General features: G+C 41.3%; 1 protein-coding gene and 1 long non-coding RNA gene across 2 annotated transcripts; both read left to right on the top strand.

Annotated features, from left to right (window-relative positions):
* The first annotated feature begins 711 nt into the window (after nt 1-711).
* Nucleotides 712-3,828, top strand: LOC123994631. The gene is made up of 3 exons (XR_006831682.1): nt 712-841; nt 985-1,017; nt 3,697-3,828. It is a non-coding gene; the product is annotated as an uncharacterized LOC123994631 (long non-coding RNA).
* Nucleotides 3,829-3,869: 41 nt separating this feature from the next.
* LOC124011281 (ras-like protein family member 10B) lies at nt 3,870-14,531 on the top strand. The gene is made up of 3 exons (XM_046324500.1): nt 3,870-4,091; nt 9,570-9,694; nt 13,250-14,531. Exons 1-3 carry the CDS (start codon nt 3,870-3,872, stop codon nt 13,518-13,520), a joined length of 618 nt encoding a protein of 205 aa, XP_046180456.1. The 3' UTR covers nt 13,521-14,531.
* The last annotated feature ends 542 nt before the right edge of the window (nt 14,532-15,073 follow it).

Raw genomic sequence — 15,073 nt, 5'->3', positions numbered from 1 at the left:
GGGGCAAAATATACTGTTGCTAAGAAACAGCCTCCTTTACTGCCCATCGGGTGCAGTGTACACATGTTGCTCAAGCATTCGAGTTCATGCTTTAGATTAAATCGCATGCGCGCACAAAAACCTGTTCATTTCAGATGGAAGATCATGCATGTACTTCTGATGTAAGAGCCCCAGGCATTGTGTTGAAACCACAGGGATCTGATTAGTGTTATTTGTAATAGTCTTTAAAAAGGCAAAGCATGTGTTCGTAAACTGCGCGTAAAATATTGCCGCGCACACAGTGTCCCTAAATACCCTCAACTCCATTTGTGTTCAAATTGACAATTTTAACAAGAGATAGCACTCACACTCAAATTTCAGATAGCTTTCTCTGACAAGTCTCTGGCAACCCGTTTCATTCTGGTGCGGAACGTACCTTTCCCTAAAATGCTAGGTTGTTCACTATATTTTGGCAGTCTGATGTTAAACACTGTTGCTACAGCAGACGTGATGTGATGGTCCTACGTCCATAGACTATTACACACTTTAAGATCTCACCCCGAAAGTAGGCTTGTCTTTGACGAAACCAGCCTGCATGAATTACGTGGATGTACTGAAGGCTTGTGATTTTTGCTGCCTGCAATATATGACGGGCGTTGAGACCGCGTGTCGTCTCTCCACTAACGAGAGAGTAGGTTGTATCTTTAGGACTCTTCACTGTATCCACCTGAGACCGTTATATGTCAGTAAGAAGCCAACGAATGAGGTTCTACGCACATCAGCATCACCGCAGGTGTATCTGCAGCAGCACTTTGGAATTTACACCGTACGGCATCGGCACCGCACAATACCTGTGCGCACGGTAAGCAAGTACATTTACATTTAAGTCATTTAGCAGACGCTCTTATCCAGAGCGACTTAATCATATTATACTCATATGGAGTTGTTTAGAGTTGCAGCTGCAAGATGGTCTATTTAAATTAATTTTATTCTTAATTTTTACAGATCTACTTGCTTATATTCGCACAAAGTTGGAATGTAAGTCTCATGCGTACGTTTATTTTTGCATTTCATGAAAGCCTATTAGCTAACCATAAAGCCTATCCAAAGATGGAGATATTTGTTTTTTAATATGTGATTGTGGTATTTTTCCTGATCAAACAGAATTTTGGATGATAGTGTTACATTAGATATTAGTCTATATATCGATACATGTTCCACTTTACAAAGTTGACCTCATCTGAGGTCATTTCTGTACAGATTACTACCATTTCTTCCACTAGGTGATGCGCTTGTTCTTTATTGTTGTCCATATTTTGGAAGGGAAACTTAAAGGGGCAATTAGCAATTGCTACATCCATTTTTGGACCTATAAATAATTGATTTGTACCCATTGATTCTTGAATAATATAACTTATAAATGCTTCATGAGCTTAGTTTAACTGTAGTACCCCATCAGAACCCGAAATATAAGATTGTTTTACTCCAATGTTTGTAAACAAAGTAAATGTAAACAAACCCTATATAGCCACAATACATGGTTAAAACTAGCATTTTGATATCATAGATTGTCAGTCCTTGCATTTAAAATATATATATATATTTCACCTTTATTTAACCAGGTAGGAAAGTTGAGAACAAGTTCTCATTTACAATTGCAACCTGGCCAAGATAAAGCAAAGCAGTTCGACACATACAACAACACAGAGTTACACATGGAGTAAAACAAACATACAGTCAATAATACAGTAGAAAAATAAGTCTATATACAATGTGAGCAAATGAGGTGAGATAAGGGAGGTAAAGGAAAAAAAGGCCATGGTGGCAAAGTAAATACAATATTGCAAGTAAAACACTGGAATGGTAGATTTGCAGTGGAAGAATGTGCAATGTATAGATATAATTAATGGGGTGCAAAGGAGCAAAATAAATAAATAAATACAGTAGGGGGAGAGGTAGTTGTTTGGGCTAAATTATAGATGGGCTATGTACAGGTGCAGTAATCTGTGAGCTGCTCTGTCAGCTGGTGCTTAAAGCTAGTGAGGGAGATAAGTGTTTCCAGTTTCAGAGATTTTTATAGTTCGTTCCAGTCATTGGCAGCAGAGAACTGGAAAGAGGCAGCCAAAGGATCAATTGGTTTTGGGGGTGACCAGAGAGATATATATACCTGCTGGAGTGCGTGCTACAGGTGGGTGCTGCTATGGTGACCAGCGAGCTGAGATAAGGGGTGACTAGCAGGGCCTTGTAGATGACCTGGAGCCAGTGGGTTTGGTGACGAGTATGAAGCGAGTGCCAGCCAACGAGAGTGTACAGGTCGCAGTGGTGGGTAGTATATGGGGCTTTGGTGACTAAATGGATGGCACTGTGATAAACTGCATACAATTTATTGAGTAGGGTATTGGAGGCTATTTTGTAAATGACAATCGCTGAAGTCGAGGATCGGTAGGATGGTCAGTTTTACGAGGGTATGTTTGGCAGCATGAGTGAATTGTTGCGAAATAGGAAGCCAATTCTAGATTTAACTTTAGATTGGAGAGGTTTGATGTGAGTCTGGAAGGAGAGTTTACAGTCTAACCAAACACCTAGGTATTTGTAGTTGTCCACATATTCTAAGTCAGAACCGTCCAGAGTAGTGATGTTGGACAGGCGGGCAGGTGCAGGCAGCGATCGGTTGAAGAGCATGCATTTAGTTTTACTTGTAAAGAAGAGCAATTGGAGGCCACGGAAGGAGAGTTATATGGCATTGAAGCTCACCTGGAGGGCTGTTAACACAGTGTCCAAAGAAGAGCCAGAAGTCTACAGAATGGTGTCGTCTGCGTAGAGATGGATCAGATGCATCCATAGCGCAGTCTGTGAATTTGAGAGTGGTTACATTTCTCCACCCCCATCCTTCTGCTTTTTACCAAAACAGGGTCAGAGAGGTGCTTTATTATTGTTTCTACTGCGGATTGCCCATTTAATTTGGTTCCATTTGTTGGAATGGCAACTTTTTTTGAATGGTGATTGTTGTCTTCAAAAAAAAAATGGAGTTAATGATGTGCAGCTTCAGATATAGATTTGGTTGGAATTTTGTTAGGCATATTGGAGTAATGCATCTCGGAGATTATTGTAGATGTGTACATTTTGTAGATTACTCATGAAACGTTTTTTAAACTATCAGGGATAGTGAAGTGATGCCTTGATAAGCAATGTTAGTCTAGTCTGTCTAGGCTTTTCTGACTTCAAAACCACACCTCCAATAAACCATCTGGAAGGCAATACACAGATTTTAGAGTGACAAAATAAATATTTAGAGTTACTTTTATTTTGAGCTTCAATTTTGTCAATAATCAAATTTAGATTGCACAGTGGCACTTTGGTTTTCACAGAATGTTATTTCATCTTCCCAGTGTCCTTGTATATGACTTCTTGTTTTAGTTGGTTGCTTAGCAGCTTAGTGCTTTTGTTTCCCTTTTGTAGATGAATGAAAGGCATGCAGTGGTAAAAAGAATGCACTTGCCAAAGTAACCTACACTTTCATGTAGAAATGTAGTGATCCAGTATTAGCATACCTAAGCTCCAAATGAACTAAATTACCCATACCTGTTAAGTGTGTTCCCAATTTCTGTCTCCCTATGCCTCTCTTTCCCTCCTTCCCCTTTTCTGTCTTTCTCCCCTCTCTCTCTCCAATCTTTCTCTTCCAATCCCTCTACCTCCCCCCCTCTCTCTCTCCACCAGTGGGATAGGGGGTGCTGGTGGTCTATGAATGTGGCCGAGCGTGCCCCCCACCACAACATCTGCCTCTGTGCCTGTGGGGACTATGCGCTGCACAACCCTGAATGCACTGGCCGGTGGTTTGCGAGAACAGGGAGGGGGGTGGAGCAGCAGCGGGGGGTCGAGGGGGGTGCAGCATGCCGCCTCCCTTCCGCATCGCTGTGCTGGGGGCACAAGGCGTGGGCAAGACTGCCATCGTGCAGCGCTTCCTCCACGATGACTACAGCGAGGCGCCCACCCCGGCAACCAGCCGCGCCCGCCGTGTCCACCTGTCTGCTGCTGTGCTCAATGGCCACGTGCACGACCTGCAGATCACAGACTATCCTGCCATCACCAGCTTCCCCGGGAACTCAATGCAGGTACTGTCCCACGAAAGCACAAGTGATGGGAACTGATGTGTGTGGCAGGTTAAAGGTCCATTTTAACATCATGACATGAGGAGAGGAAGGCACTTCTGATTTGATGCTGTGTATGCACTGCTTTGATGCCTCGCAGTCCCTTTAATTTAAATTCACACACATCTGAAAGTGTGTAGTCAGCAGCTTTGTCATTGGGTTAGAAAAGCGGACAACCTGCTCTCTGTATTCACCTAGGATGTCACATAAAAGGAAGAAATCTGTTTTTATCTTTACTCAAATATCTGATATTCTCAGATGAATGTATTATACAACACAGGGCTCTCCTGAGGACACTGTTATAAGAGGGATAAATTAGATGGGGTTATTACTCTGTCCAGAAGATACTGTTAAAGCAGATTTTATTGTTGTAGTACTCGAGACCACATATTTGGTGTCTCGGTCTTGACTCTGTCTCGGACAGTGAGGACTCGTAATTTCTTCCCGAGACCAGCGGAGTAAAAAACTAATAATTATCAGCTTCCATTCAGTCAGCGCATAAAACAGCTTCACCAGGCCATATATACACTCCTTTCTTGACACATTAATATCTTAACAGCCTTTATATATATTGTGACAGGTTCGTGATTCTGAAATGACAGCAACCGAATTACCCTGCATTATTGTATGAGTGCACTTTTTGTAAAAAAAAATGAATGAATTAAAAGGGCCAGTGATGTAGTAGAGGGTACGCAAATATTTAAACCGTTTACCCAGTTTTTTCAGTGGGCATTGTTTATAATCCCTTCTGATGAGTATCAAAGTAGTGTAGTGAAGGTATACGACGTATCAATTATGTAGTACAATAGAGAAATCATTCACAAAGTAGTTTACACAATCGCAAAGCACGTGCCATGAATTCACATGCGCGCCAAACAGTCTCGTTTCAGCGGAATATCATCTGCATGCAGCAAGAGTGGACAGCTCTCAACTGGTTTTGGCATGGAGCAGCTCCCAGAATAATGACATCGGTAGCGTTAGGGTAGAAAAGACGTTTCAATTCAACATATCTACCAGTAAATACTAACTAAGGCAACAATGGGTACAGTGGCGGTTCTAGCTTGTATGGCTCCCTGGGCCAACCCCCCCGCAAAAAAAAGAAGAAAAAGCACCATTCTGCACTAACTGTAATTTTTATTCAGACATTTTGAACAACACAAATAAATAATCATAACATTTAAAACTGTATAAATATAAACAAAAATAGCTTCTAAATATCAAAAAGACATAGAAAAATAATTGTGTTGATTTGGCACTCCAGCATCAATACATTACCCATCCCCCAACACTGTCAACAAAGAGTCAAGACTAAACCAATTAACCTTGGTGGTGTGCAGACTGGTTTTATATTATTCTTAATGATTTTGCACAAACCAGAAAAAAATGCAACAATATGTCTGTGAAACTATATATTCACAGTATTATGAATGAATTGTGGTTTATTTGGTAGCATTTTGTAGTGTGACTGATTTTACTAATTGCATTACTACTGTACAAAGTTAGAGGTGTGCTATTTGATAGATTCCCCCGCTCCCCCTACCTCGGGCTTCCAGTGGGGAGACCTGAGATGGGGAGACCTAAGATAAACCAACCCCCCCACCTCCCTCTGCCCACTGAATGGGTATACAAACCAGGTATTGAAAAAGTTTAGTCTGAAGTGTTGGTTAGTAGGCTATTTGTGATGTGCAATTGTCATCATGCACTGTTTGCATCAGGCATGTAGACATGGATGGGCCTAGGTGGACAGAGGCCCAACCACTGCACCCAGGCCCGCCCACTGGAGAGCCAGGCCCTGACATGCCCACCCAATCAGATTGATGTGATTTAAGCATTGTTGTGGACTTAGACCATCACATTTTTATATTTTTATATTTAAAAAAAAAGAGCAATTTTGTGAGTGATTTTTTAAAATAGAATTTACAGGAAAACTCATTAAAAAAAATTCACTTAGGGTGCCTTTCCTTCGCTGGGTGGGCCGTTTGGGAACTTTTTGGCATAGAGTATTCTCACTTCTCCAGGCACCACTGCATAGGGCCGATGGAAAGACAGCAGTCAAACACAGCATGATGTTAAAGGATAACCATAAACTCGTACATAATATTCCAGTAGGTCTCAATCATAAGAAAACAAAACCATTAAGCATTTCCCAATCAAAATGTACAACTATCACTTCCCATTGAAAAAAATATTTGATGTTTAGCACACAAAGTAACCAGTGACCTAAAGTTTAAAGTGGAGCTGACAGCGTTTGAACTAATTTACAGTTATGAAACAAAAAGACAATCATAAGTCAAAATTATCAAATTCCCTGTTTATGCCACAAAACCAACTTTATAAGAGGTTTTAAAAATAGGTACTCTTTGACTCAGTTCCATGACGTACACTAAGGCATTGTAGAATGTAGATAGATGCAGTTAAATGCATGATTAATATAATTCACAAATACATTTCTGGAGAGTCAAAAAAATATTGCTATCAGGTTGTAAATCACAGCTGGCCTGGTACATAGTTTGCTGCCTCCATTCGGGATGCACTGTTCGAGTTTCAATGACTCAATATTCTGGACAAAAACGGACTAATATAACGAAGGCTAGTAATGTCAATACAATTAAACTAGCAAGGGCAATGATCACAAGTCAGTCATAACATGGCTAATAGGCTAGCGTATCTCTTTATGTAGCAAGCTAAAAACACAGAGCCTAACGTTAGCTAGATATTCTCCTAGCAGCTAGCTAGCAAGCTGTCATGTCATAAGACTGGAGGAGTGGGTGAGTGACTGAATTTTCCCTTCATCGTTTTTCGGTGGCTATACATACACAGCTAGAGATGCAGGAGTCATTTGGTTAGTTAGCAAGAACTTCAACGACTGTTATACAGTTAGCATTTCTCTTGTATTGGCAAATTCACTCTGGCTATCTACTCGGATTTGAGAGCCCTCATCTGAATGTGCCAGAGGACAGAACAACTGATGAATTTACCAACATGCAACACCTGCTGAATATGACGGGTGTCAGTAAACGCAGGCAAAAAAAGTAAGTTATTCAAGAACGCACTAGATCACATGTAAACAGCCTCACCAGCTCTGTTCTCTCATTTGTTTGGAAGTAGCAAGCTAGCTAACTTTAGCCAGTTAATTGAGTGCTTGGTTGGGACAAGCATGCATTGGGCAGGGAAGCTGTAAAAGAATGAGGAGGCTACAATTCTCCATCGTTTATCAGTGCAATTATGACTGCCACCTTGCTCAAAAATTGAGATGTTTTATCGAATGTTCCTTTGTTAGATTTGAGCCTAACTTGCTATGGCTAGGATTAGTTGTTGCTCTTGTTGTTGTTGATGTGCATAACTGAGGGAGAGAGAGCCTACCTTTTCATGTTTTGTAAGATGTCCGTGGTGTTTACATATTTGTAGAAATCCATTCAGGTTTATTTTGTGGCTTTTGACAAATGTGTTCTAATGATCGAAAGTCGCGCTGTTGCAACTGCCTGTAAACACACAGTCCAGTTCAAAGTGAATGATGACAGGCCCGTGTGGCAAATGGCTTGTTTGTATAAAGGTCTACTGTAGCTCTGATTGATAACCCCCTGATCTGTGTCGATGGTCCCGGCACATCCCTTTTCCCGATCTACTGCGGTAGAATTATCACAAATGCCTTAGAATGTTTGGGAATTCTGGATGCTAAGAATTTATGTCAAATGTGAAAATGACCATACCTAAGTGGTCACATGTCAGAATGTTTAAAACAAAGTGTAATATTCTTCCTGTGGGTGTATATGAACAGTTTCTAATAAGATTTCACGTTGCTAAAATGCTGTCAGTTCCACATGAAATGCAACAATGTTTCACACACAACTTATTTTCAAAGAGATGGCTAACACCAAGCACACTGTAATAAATATAAAAAAAACACAGTTCCACTCACCAGATGATGATCATTTGAAACGTTACTTCTTGTTGAAAGTTATTCATGAAAAGGGAGACGCTAACAAATTAGCAACAACCTCCTCTTTGATAAAACCTGCTGCCACTGAAAACTAGCCAACAACCAAAGCTAGCTAGCTAGACCGTAGTAAAACTACTACTCACTATTGAGTAGAAGTGACCTGTTGGCCTTCAAGAAGGCAGAAGTTTCCATACTTTTTTAACTAATACAATTGAATGGCAGATGCCTTTATATAACTTCTGATGGCCTAGCCAATGGCTGACTAAGCTCGCTGGATGTATCCCCCAGAGACAAGCAAAGAAAAATCCTGATTGGATATTTATTTTCAGTTTGAAACCTTTCCTTTCCAACAAAAACTGATGAGATTAAATTAGAAATTCATTGAAAATAATCAAATAATTATAATTATTTCTATATTATTATAATAATTATTTTATAAATCCTTAGCCCTTCTCTGAAGGCTCATTGTTCCCCACTGTGTTTGACTTAGTAATAATTTGTAGAGTGGCTCTATTTTCCCTCAGCAGCAGGGACTATTCTGAATGTCTAAAGAATCCATATGTTGTTCTGAAATATGAACACAGAAATACTGGACATTTCGAACTCTTATGGTGGTGATTTACCAAAATTACAATCATGGCTTTGAATTGGACTTGCATTTTTCTGGTCTCGGACTTGACTTGGTCTCGGACCCCTTGTTCACCCCCCAGTCTTTGTCTTGACTTGGTCTCTCCCCCCTCAGGTCTTGGTCTTGAATCGGTCTCGGTCTTGCTTTAGGTGGTTTCAAACACAACACTGGCAGCTTTGCAGTCATAAAGTTTGAATGAAAGTTGACCTTTCAATACACCAGAGATTTCTCATCATGTCTAGACACAATTTTACAGTCACAGAACAAAATATTGAACTGAAACTGTTGAATGGAACTGAGACCTCAGAAAATGTCATTACTAGTTTGGCTTACTCATTTAAAGAAAGTAATATTGTGTTGAAGTCCACATATTAACCACAGTTTTGGGTATAACTAATCAAATTTCACACTCAATTGATAATTTATAAGATAATCATTGTTTTCATTTGCAATGGAGGTGCTTGAGGTCTTTTTGAAAAGCTATGCAAGGCAAGCACTTGCTTGCAAACAATATTTCTCACAGCGAGGAGCCAATCATAAAGCAGAAATTAAAATTACAAAAGAGAGCCGATTGTGTTTTTGTCATATTGACCAGAGACTATGCTATGTTGCAAGTAATTTCAGCAAATTAACTAGACTAACATCATTCTGAAAAAAGTGTACAAAAGCTGTGCGTGCATAGAATAGGTGAAGACTATTGGTCTCCGTGCTACTATTTAAAATAAATCTTTCCGTCACATTCAAAATGTATCAAACAGTGCATCTGAGTATTACCAGACAAACAGGTACTGCTTCCTAAGGAGAGCCTTCCCTGTGTCTTCTCTTCTCCCTCCTGTCTCCTTCCTTCCTCTTTCCTCTCCCCTCCCTCCTCCAGGAGTGGACAGACACCTGCTGCCGAGGTATCCGTAGCGCTCACGTCTACATCCTGGTCTATGACATCTGCTGCTTCGACAGCTTCGAATACATCAAGACCATGCGCCAGCAGATCCTAGAGACCAGGTGAGGACATGGCTTGCATGCCAAATAGGGCCGGCTGGCACCAGCTCTTTGAACTCAGCCGTAATTATGGCTCGCTATGAATAGAGAAGCCTAGGCCGCAATCAGGAGCCTCCACCGCCACACTCACATAGAACATTTATTTAACATTTGGACTGAAATCAACATGAGTGGCTCAGACTGCCAGGGTCAAATGTCTTCATAATCACTTTGGCTTCTCTTCACAATCACTCCATTGTCTTTTTTTAACCTTTATTTAACTAAGCAAGTCAGTTAAGAACAAATTCTTATTTTCAATGACGGCCAAGGAACAGTGGGTTAAACTGCCTGTTCAGGGGCAGAACGACAGATTTGTATCTTGTCAGCTCGGGGATTTAAACTTGCAACCTTTTGGTTAGTAGTCCAACGCTCTAACCACTAGGCTACCCTGCCGCCTCTTTTATATGTTCTATTGAATTCTGTATTTTTTTAGATGTTGTTGGAAGCGAATGCAGTGTGGAATGGTGTGATGAAAACAGTTAACAACACCCACTTTATAGACACTCACAATAGACACTCAACAGATAATTGTTACAAAACAAGTGGTTATCTTACCAAGGTAAAAAGTTAAGTCCCAGTTTGATAGAACTGTTACCAAGCCGATCTTTCACTGTGGATGAAATGTATCCAGAAACATTAGATTATTTTTTTTAACAAACCACCCCTCTTGGCCCGAAAAAAAATCAATAACCATTCCTTGCGAATCCACAAATTTCATGTCAGTAGTGCTCGCTTGCTTTTCAGGTCGATACATCTCTCCCAAACCAGGCAGCTGCTAAACCAATTCTGTGTCATATAATTAGTCAAAGCAATTTGCGCAAACCATCCCTCCTGGGAGCCCAGATAGCTTTAATCAGAGAGACTGTGTGTCCTAATAACAGGGTTGGGAAACAAGCCTGGTGTTTGTCTTAGACTGATGTCAGTGTGGGATAGTGACATGATGTGATGTTTGGAGGGACGGACGTGTGATACGTGTCAGGGGAGTGGAGACTGATTCTGAGAGCCATTAGCTTGCAACCACATGACTTGTCGTTGTGAGGCAGCTGATGACCTTGGTGGCAAACACGTGTTTAATTTACAATGAAATCATCTTCACACCACCATCTCTCTTGCACGTCTCACATGTCTCACTCTCACACACACAGAGGGAGAGATGGGTTGTTTAATATTATCTCCAAATCTGCTAATGAGCCAGGGACTAGACTGACAGCTGGCTGGCTGCCTGGGACTAGACTGACAGCTGGTTGGCTGAGATTTTTCTGCAATGTACTTAATGTATGTACTGCTATTGTAATAAAGAAGTTGTAATATCTAATGTATTATAAAAGATGTCTAACTTAATTGAAATTCTTCATAACACACCATGGTGAAAATGTATCGAGGCATAGGATTTACTGTAGGTTTGACCCAACCAACCCCCTTGGCCTCAGTTTTGAAAAGTCAATAAGGCTTCCTCTTGAATCCACACATTCCTCTCCGTGGCGCTGGGACGTGAAAGTGGACGTCACAGCTGTTCTAGTGGTGACAGTAGGGGTGGGGTGTGTGAATGTGAGGCCGTCAATCAGTGCCCACTCTGACAGCACCACATTGCCAAGGCCATACAGAGGCTAATGGTGTCAGTGACCGGTCCTGTCACAGCCATTCATCTCCCAGTCATCCATTTATTGGGTGGGCTCGCCCAGTTATGATTATGCACAAATCATTTGATTTGTTAGATTTACGTGCTAACTGTTTTGCAGCACATGCTTGTAAAATCAACATTTGGAGCAGTAGGCTACATTCTTTTGAAATCAATATAAGGAACTGACAGTTGAGGAAAAGCTATTTATTTCTTAGGGAAAGAGGGAACTGTCACAAGAACTATCATCATCTTCAGGAGATAAGAGACAAAAGCTGAACACAGAGGCCTGGGATGGGGAGAGGAGGGTGACACCTTGGATCTTACTCACATATATCTGACTACAGATACAGTGCATTCGGAAAGTATTCAGACCGCTTGACTTTTTCCATATTTTGTTACGTTAGAGCCTTATTCTAAAATGTATTAAATTGTTTTTTTCCCCCCTCAATCTACACACAATACCCCACAATGACAAAGCAAATACAGGGTTTTAGAAATATTTGCAAATGTATATCAAAAAATAAATATCACATTTTCATAAGTATTCAGACCCTTTACTCGGTACTTTGTTGAATCACCTTTGGCAGCACACCCGTATTTGGGGAGTTTCTCCCATTCTTTTCTGCAGATCCTTTCAAGCTTTGTCAGGTTGGATGGGAAGGTACGCTGCACAGCTATTCTTTAGGTCTCCCCAGAGATTGTTTGATCAGGTTCAAGTCCGGGCTCTGGCTGGGCCACTCAAGAACATTCAGAGACTTGTCCCGAAGCCATTCCATTGTCTTGACTGTGTGCTTAGGGTCGTTGTCCTGTTGGATTTTTAACCTTTACCCCAGTCTGAGGTACTGAGCGCTCTGGAGCTGGTTTTCATTAAGGATCTCTCTGTACTTTGCTCCGTAAACGATTTAATTTGATTGCTTTTCTGATCTCCGTGACCAAATTATCTTATGCTAGGCTATCGATAAACTTACACAAATGCTTGTCTAGCGTTGGCTGTAAAGCATAATTTGAAAATCTGAAAAAGTTAACAGGGTGATTAACGAAAGGCTAAGCTGTGTCAATATATTTCACTTGTGATTTTCATGAATAGGAATATTTTCTAGGAATATTTGTCTGTTGCGTTATGCTAATTAGTATCAGTCGATGATTACGCTCCCTCATACAGGATGGGGAGTCACTTTAACAAAATGTGGAGAAAGTAAATGGGTCTGAATACTTTTCAAATGCACAGTATACTCTGTACACACACTGTATACAGAACACGCACAATGAACGCTCACCACAGAAACCCAAGGTTTATCCAACTGGATAAAAAATTTAACACTCCAAAACCTATCCAACCAGTCAGTACACAGTTGCCTCATTTTGTATCACATTCCAATGATAACTTGGAGGGACAAAAATGCAATTCCAGAATGTGGCCCCGTACCCAGTGAAAGTTGCACCCCTTGTTTTTGGTCATGAATAACTCCAAACAGAAATGTCCCTTAATCCTCTCCCTACGAAGACTTCCTGATAAAACGTCTTAATTAGTTTGACAGAGTTGGCAGGGCAGGGGATTTGAGAACGCTGCCTCAATAGCATCAACTATAACTGAGGTACAAATCTGTGTCAGTCATAGCTAAGCCTGGCTTTCATGTGATGCTGTGTTTCTGTTCAAATGACCACAGAAAAGCAACCACTGTGTTGAATAATAATATATGCCATTTAGCAGACACTTTTATCCAAAGCGACTTACAGTCATGTGTGCATACATTCTACGTATGGGTGGTCCCGGGGATTGAACCCACTACCCTGGCGTTACAAGCGCCATGCTCTACCAACTGAGCTACAGAGGACCACAATGCTTTAGATGTCCACAGGTGTCTTACCTCTCATTCGGTGTCTCTTTTCCTCTCCAGGGTGTTGGGCACAGGCGACATGCCCATCCTGGTCGTGGGGAACAAGCGGGACTTGCAGCGGGGGCGTGTTATCCCCCGCCACAACATGTCCGACCTGGTGAGGAAGAACTGGAAGTGTGGCTACGTAGAGTGTTCGGCCAAATTCAACTGGCACGTGCTTCTGCTGTTCGGGGAGGCTCTGCGCAGTGTGGGCTGTGCCCGCTGCAAACACGTCCATGCAACCATTCGCTTCCAACGGGCACTAAGAAACGAACGCTGTGCCCTCATGTGATTTACTCAGTGACGGTGGGGTGCGCACCAGAGTGGCATTGAGGGCCATTGGTACAGTAAACCTCCCTAGGACCTCCATGGCTGACATTTCTGTCCTGTGAAGCTACAGTATTAACATGTAACAGCCCTCTGTTTTGCTGCTATCTGACTTGATCAGGGATGGAGAGTACCACCCTATCCATCTGACATTTTCTTGAACTGGAGGCAGCTAAACCAACTCCTTGCTGTAAAAATTCTGAACTCGTTCAAGTACACTAAAGGAACTTTCCAGCATCTGGGAGTCGCTCCAAACAGACAGATTGGCTTACGTTGTTTGACTCACCTGGACGTTGATCGATGTATGACATTGCTAATGTCAAAGCCCTATTTGGAGTGGGATTGAGGTTGACATCTGCTGATGCATTCTCTCTGCTCGGATGTCTTGAAGGTGCACACTTGAGCATATAATCCCCAGAGGTAGCTATACAAATTCCGTACACAAACCCATCTCAATTAGTCCTCTGAAACCAAAACAGCCAACCATAGGGAGAATTCTGTTAAATGGAGTAATCCAGTCCACCTTTACGCTCCACTCGCAAACAAACAACGGTAGAAGCACATAGGGTGAACTGTAGAAGCACATAAGGGTGTTTATATACAAACACAACTCCGACCAAACCCCGATATGAGACTGTTAATGATATACTGTAAAAAGAATAAGGTCTAAATGTAATAAAATACTTGAGGCTAGACGTGGTTGCCAACATATCGGCCTGTTCAGGTCCTCTGAACTGCTAAATACAGCAATAAATGAACATGCCATGCTTGAATGTAAGTAACCTTTGGTAAAACGTAGGAATAAGGCGGAACACAAGGACACACTTGTTTCCTGTAGGGTTGTATTCAATGAAATGTTTTATTTATTTTTATTTCACCTGGTAGGCTAGTTGAGAACAAGTTATCATTTAGAATTGCAACCTGGCCAAGATAAAGCAAAGCAGTGCGACACAGAGTTACACATGGAATAAACAAACGTACAGTTAATAACACAATAGAAAAAAGTCTATATACAGTGTGTGCAAATGGCATGAGGTGGTGAGGCAATAAATAGGCCATAGTAGCAAGTAATGATAGATGTGCAAGTAGAAATACTGGTGTGCAAAAGAGCAGAAAAGACAATATGGGGAAAGGAGAATACAATGCAGATACAGCTAGCCTACCTGACTGTAGTCACTTGTTTGAATTCAACTAAACTAGTATGGTACTATAAGATGATAGTGATAATAAACTGCCAGTTGCCGGTGGCAGGAGTGTTCTGTTTTGGACCAATCACATTCCATAAGGAGAACCTCAAATGCCTAACAGCCCTCAATCAGAGTCAAACTACTTTTGTGACTTTAGTCAGCCTGTTCCTGAATAAATAAATAAAAATGTTATATGCTGATGAGCTAGCTAGCTGTCTATGATTAAGTTGCTCTGTGTTGATGTGAACCTATAATTACGATGGAGTCCTCAGACATCCCATTATCTGGTGTGTTTCATGAATACATAATTTGAGCATCCTTCTTCGATACT

Source organism: Oncorhynchus gorbuscha, linkage group LG02 (assembly GCF_021184085.1).
Source record: "Oncorhynchus gorbuscha isolate QuinsamMale2020 ecotype Even-year linkage group LG02, OgorEven_v1.0, whole genome shotgun sequence".
Lineage (NCBI taxonomy): Eukaryota > Metazoa > Chordata > Actinopteri > Salmoniformes > Salmonidae > Oncorhynchus > Oncorhynchus gorbuscha.
The sequence above is the reverse complement of the archived record's forward strand: the minus strand, read 5'-3'. Positions and strand labels throughout refer to the sequence as shown.

What these genes read in the sequence shown, in the direction of transcription:
- LOC124011281 (XM_046324500.1), top strand. Translation starts at nt 3,870, where the DNA reads ATGCCGCCTCCCTTCCGCATCGCTGTGCTGGGGGCACAAGGCGTGGGC. An exon ending in TCCCCGGGAACTCAATGCAG is followed by an intron (nt 4,092 to 9,569) that starts GTACTGTCCCAC and finishes TCCCTCCTCCAG; the next exon opens with GAGTGGACAGACACCTGCTG. An exon ending in CAGCAGATCCTAGAGACCAG is followed by an intron (nt 9,695 to 13,249) that starts GTGAGGACATGG and finishes TTTCCTCTCCAG; the next exon opens with GGTGTTGGGCACAGGCGACA.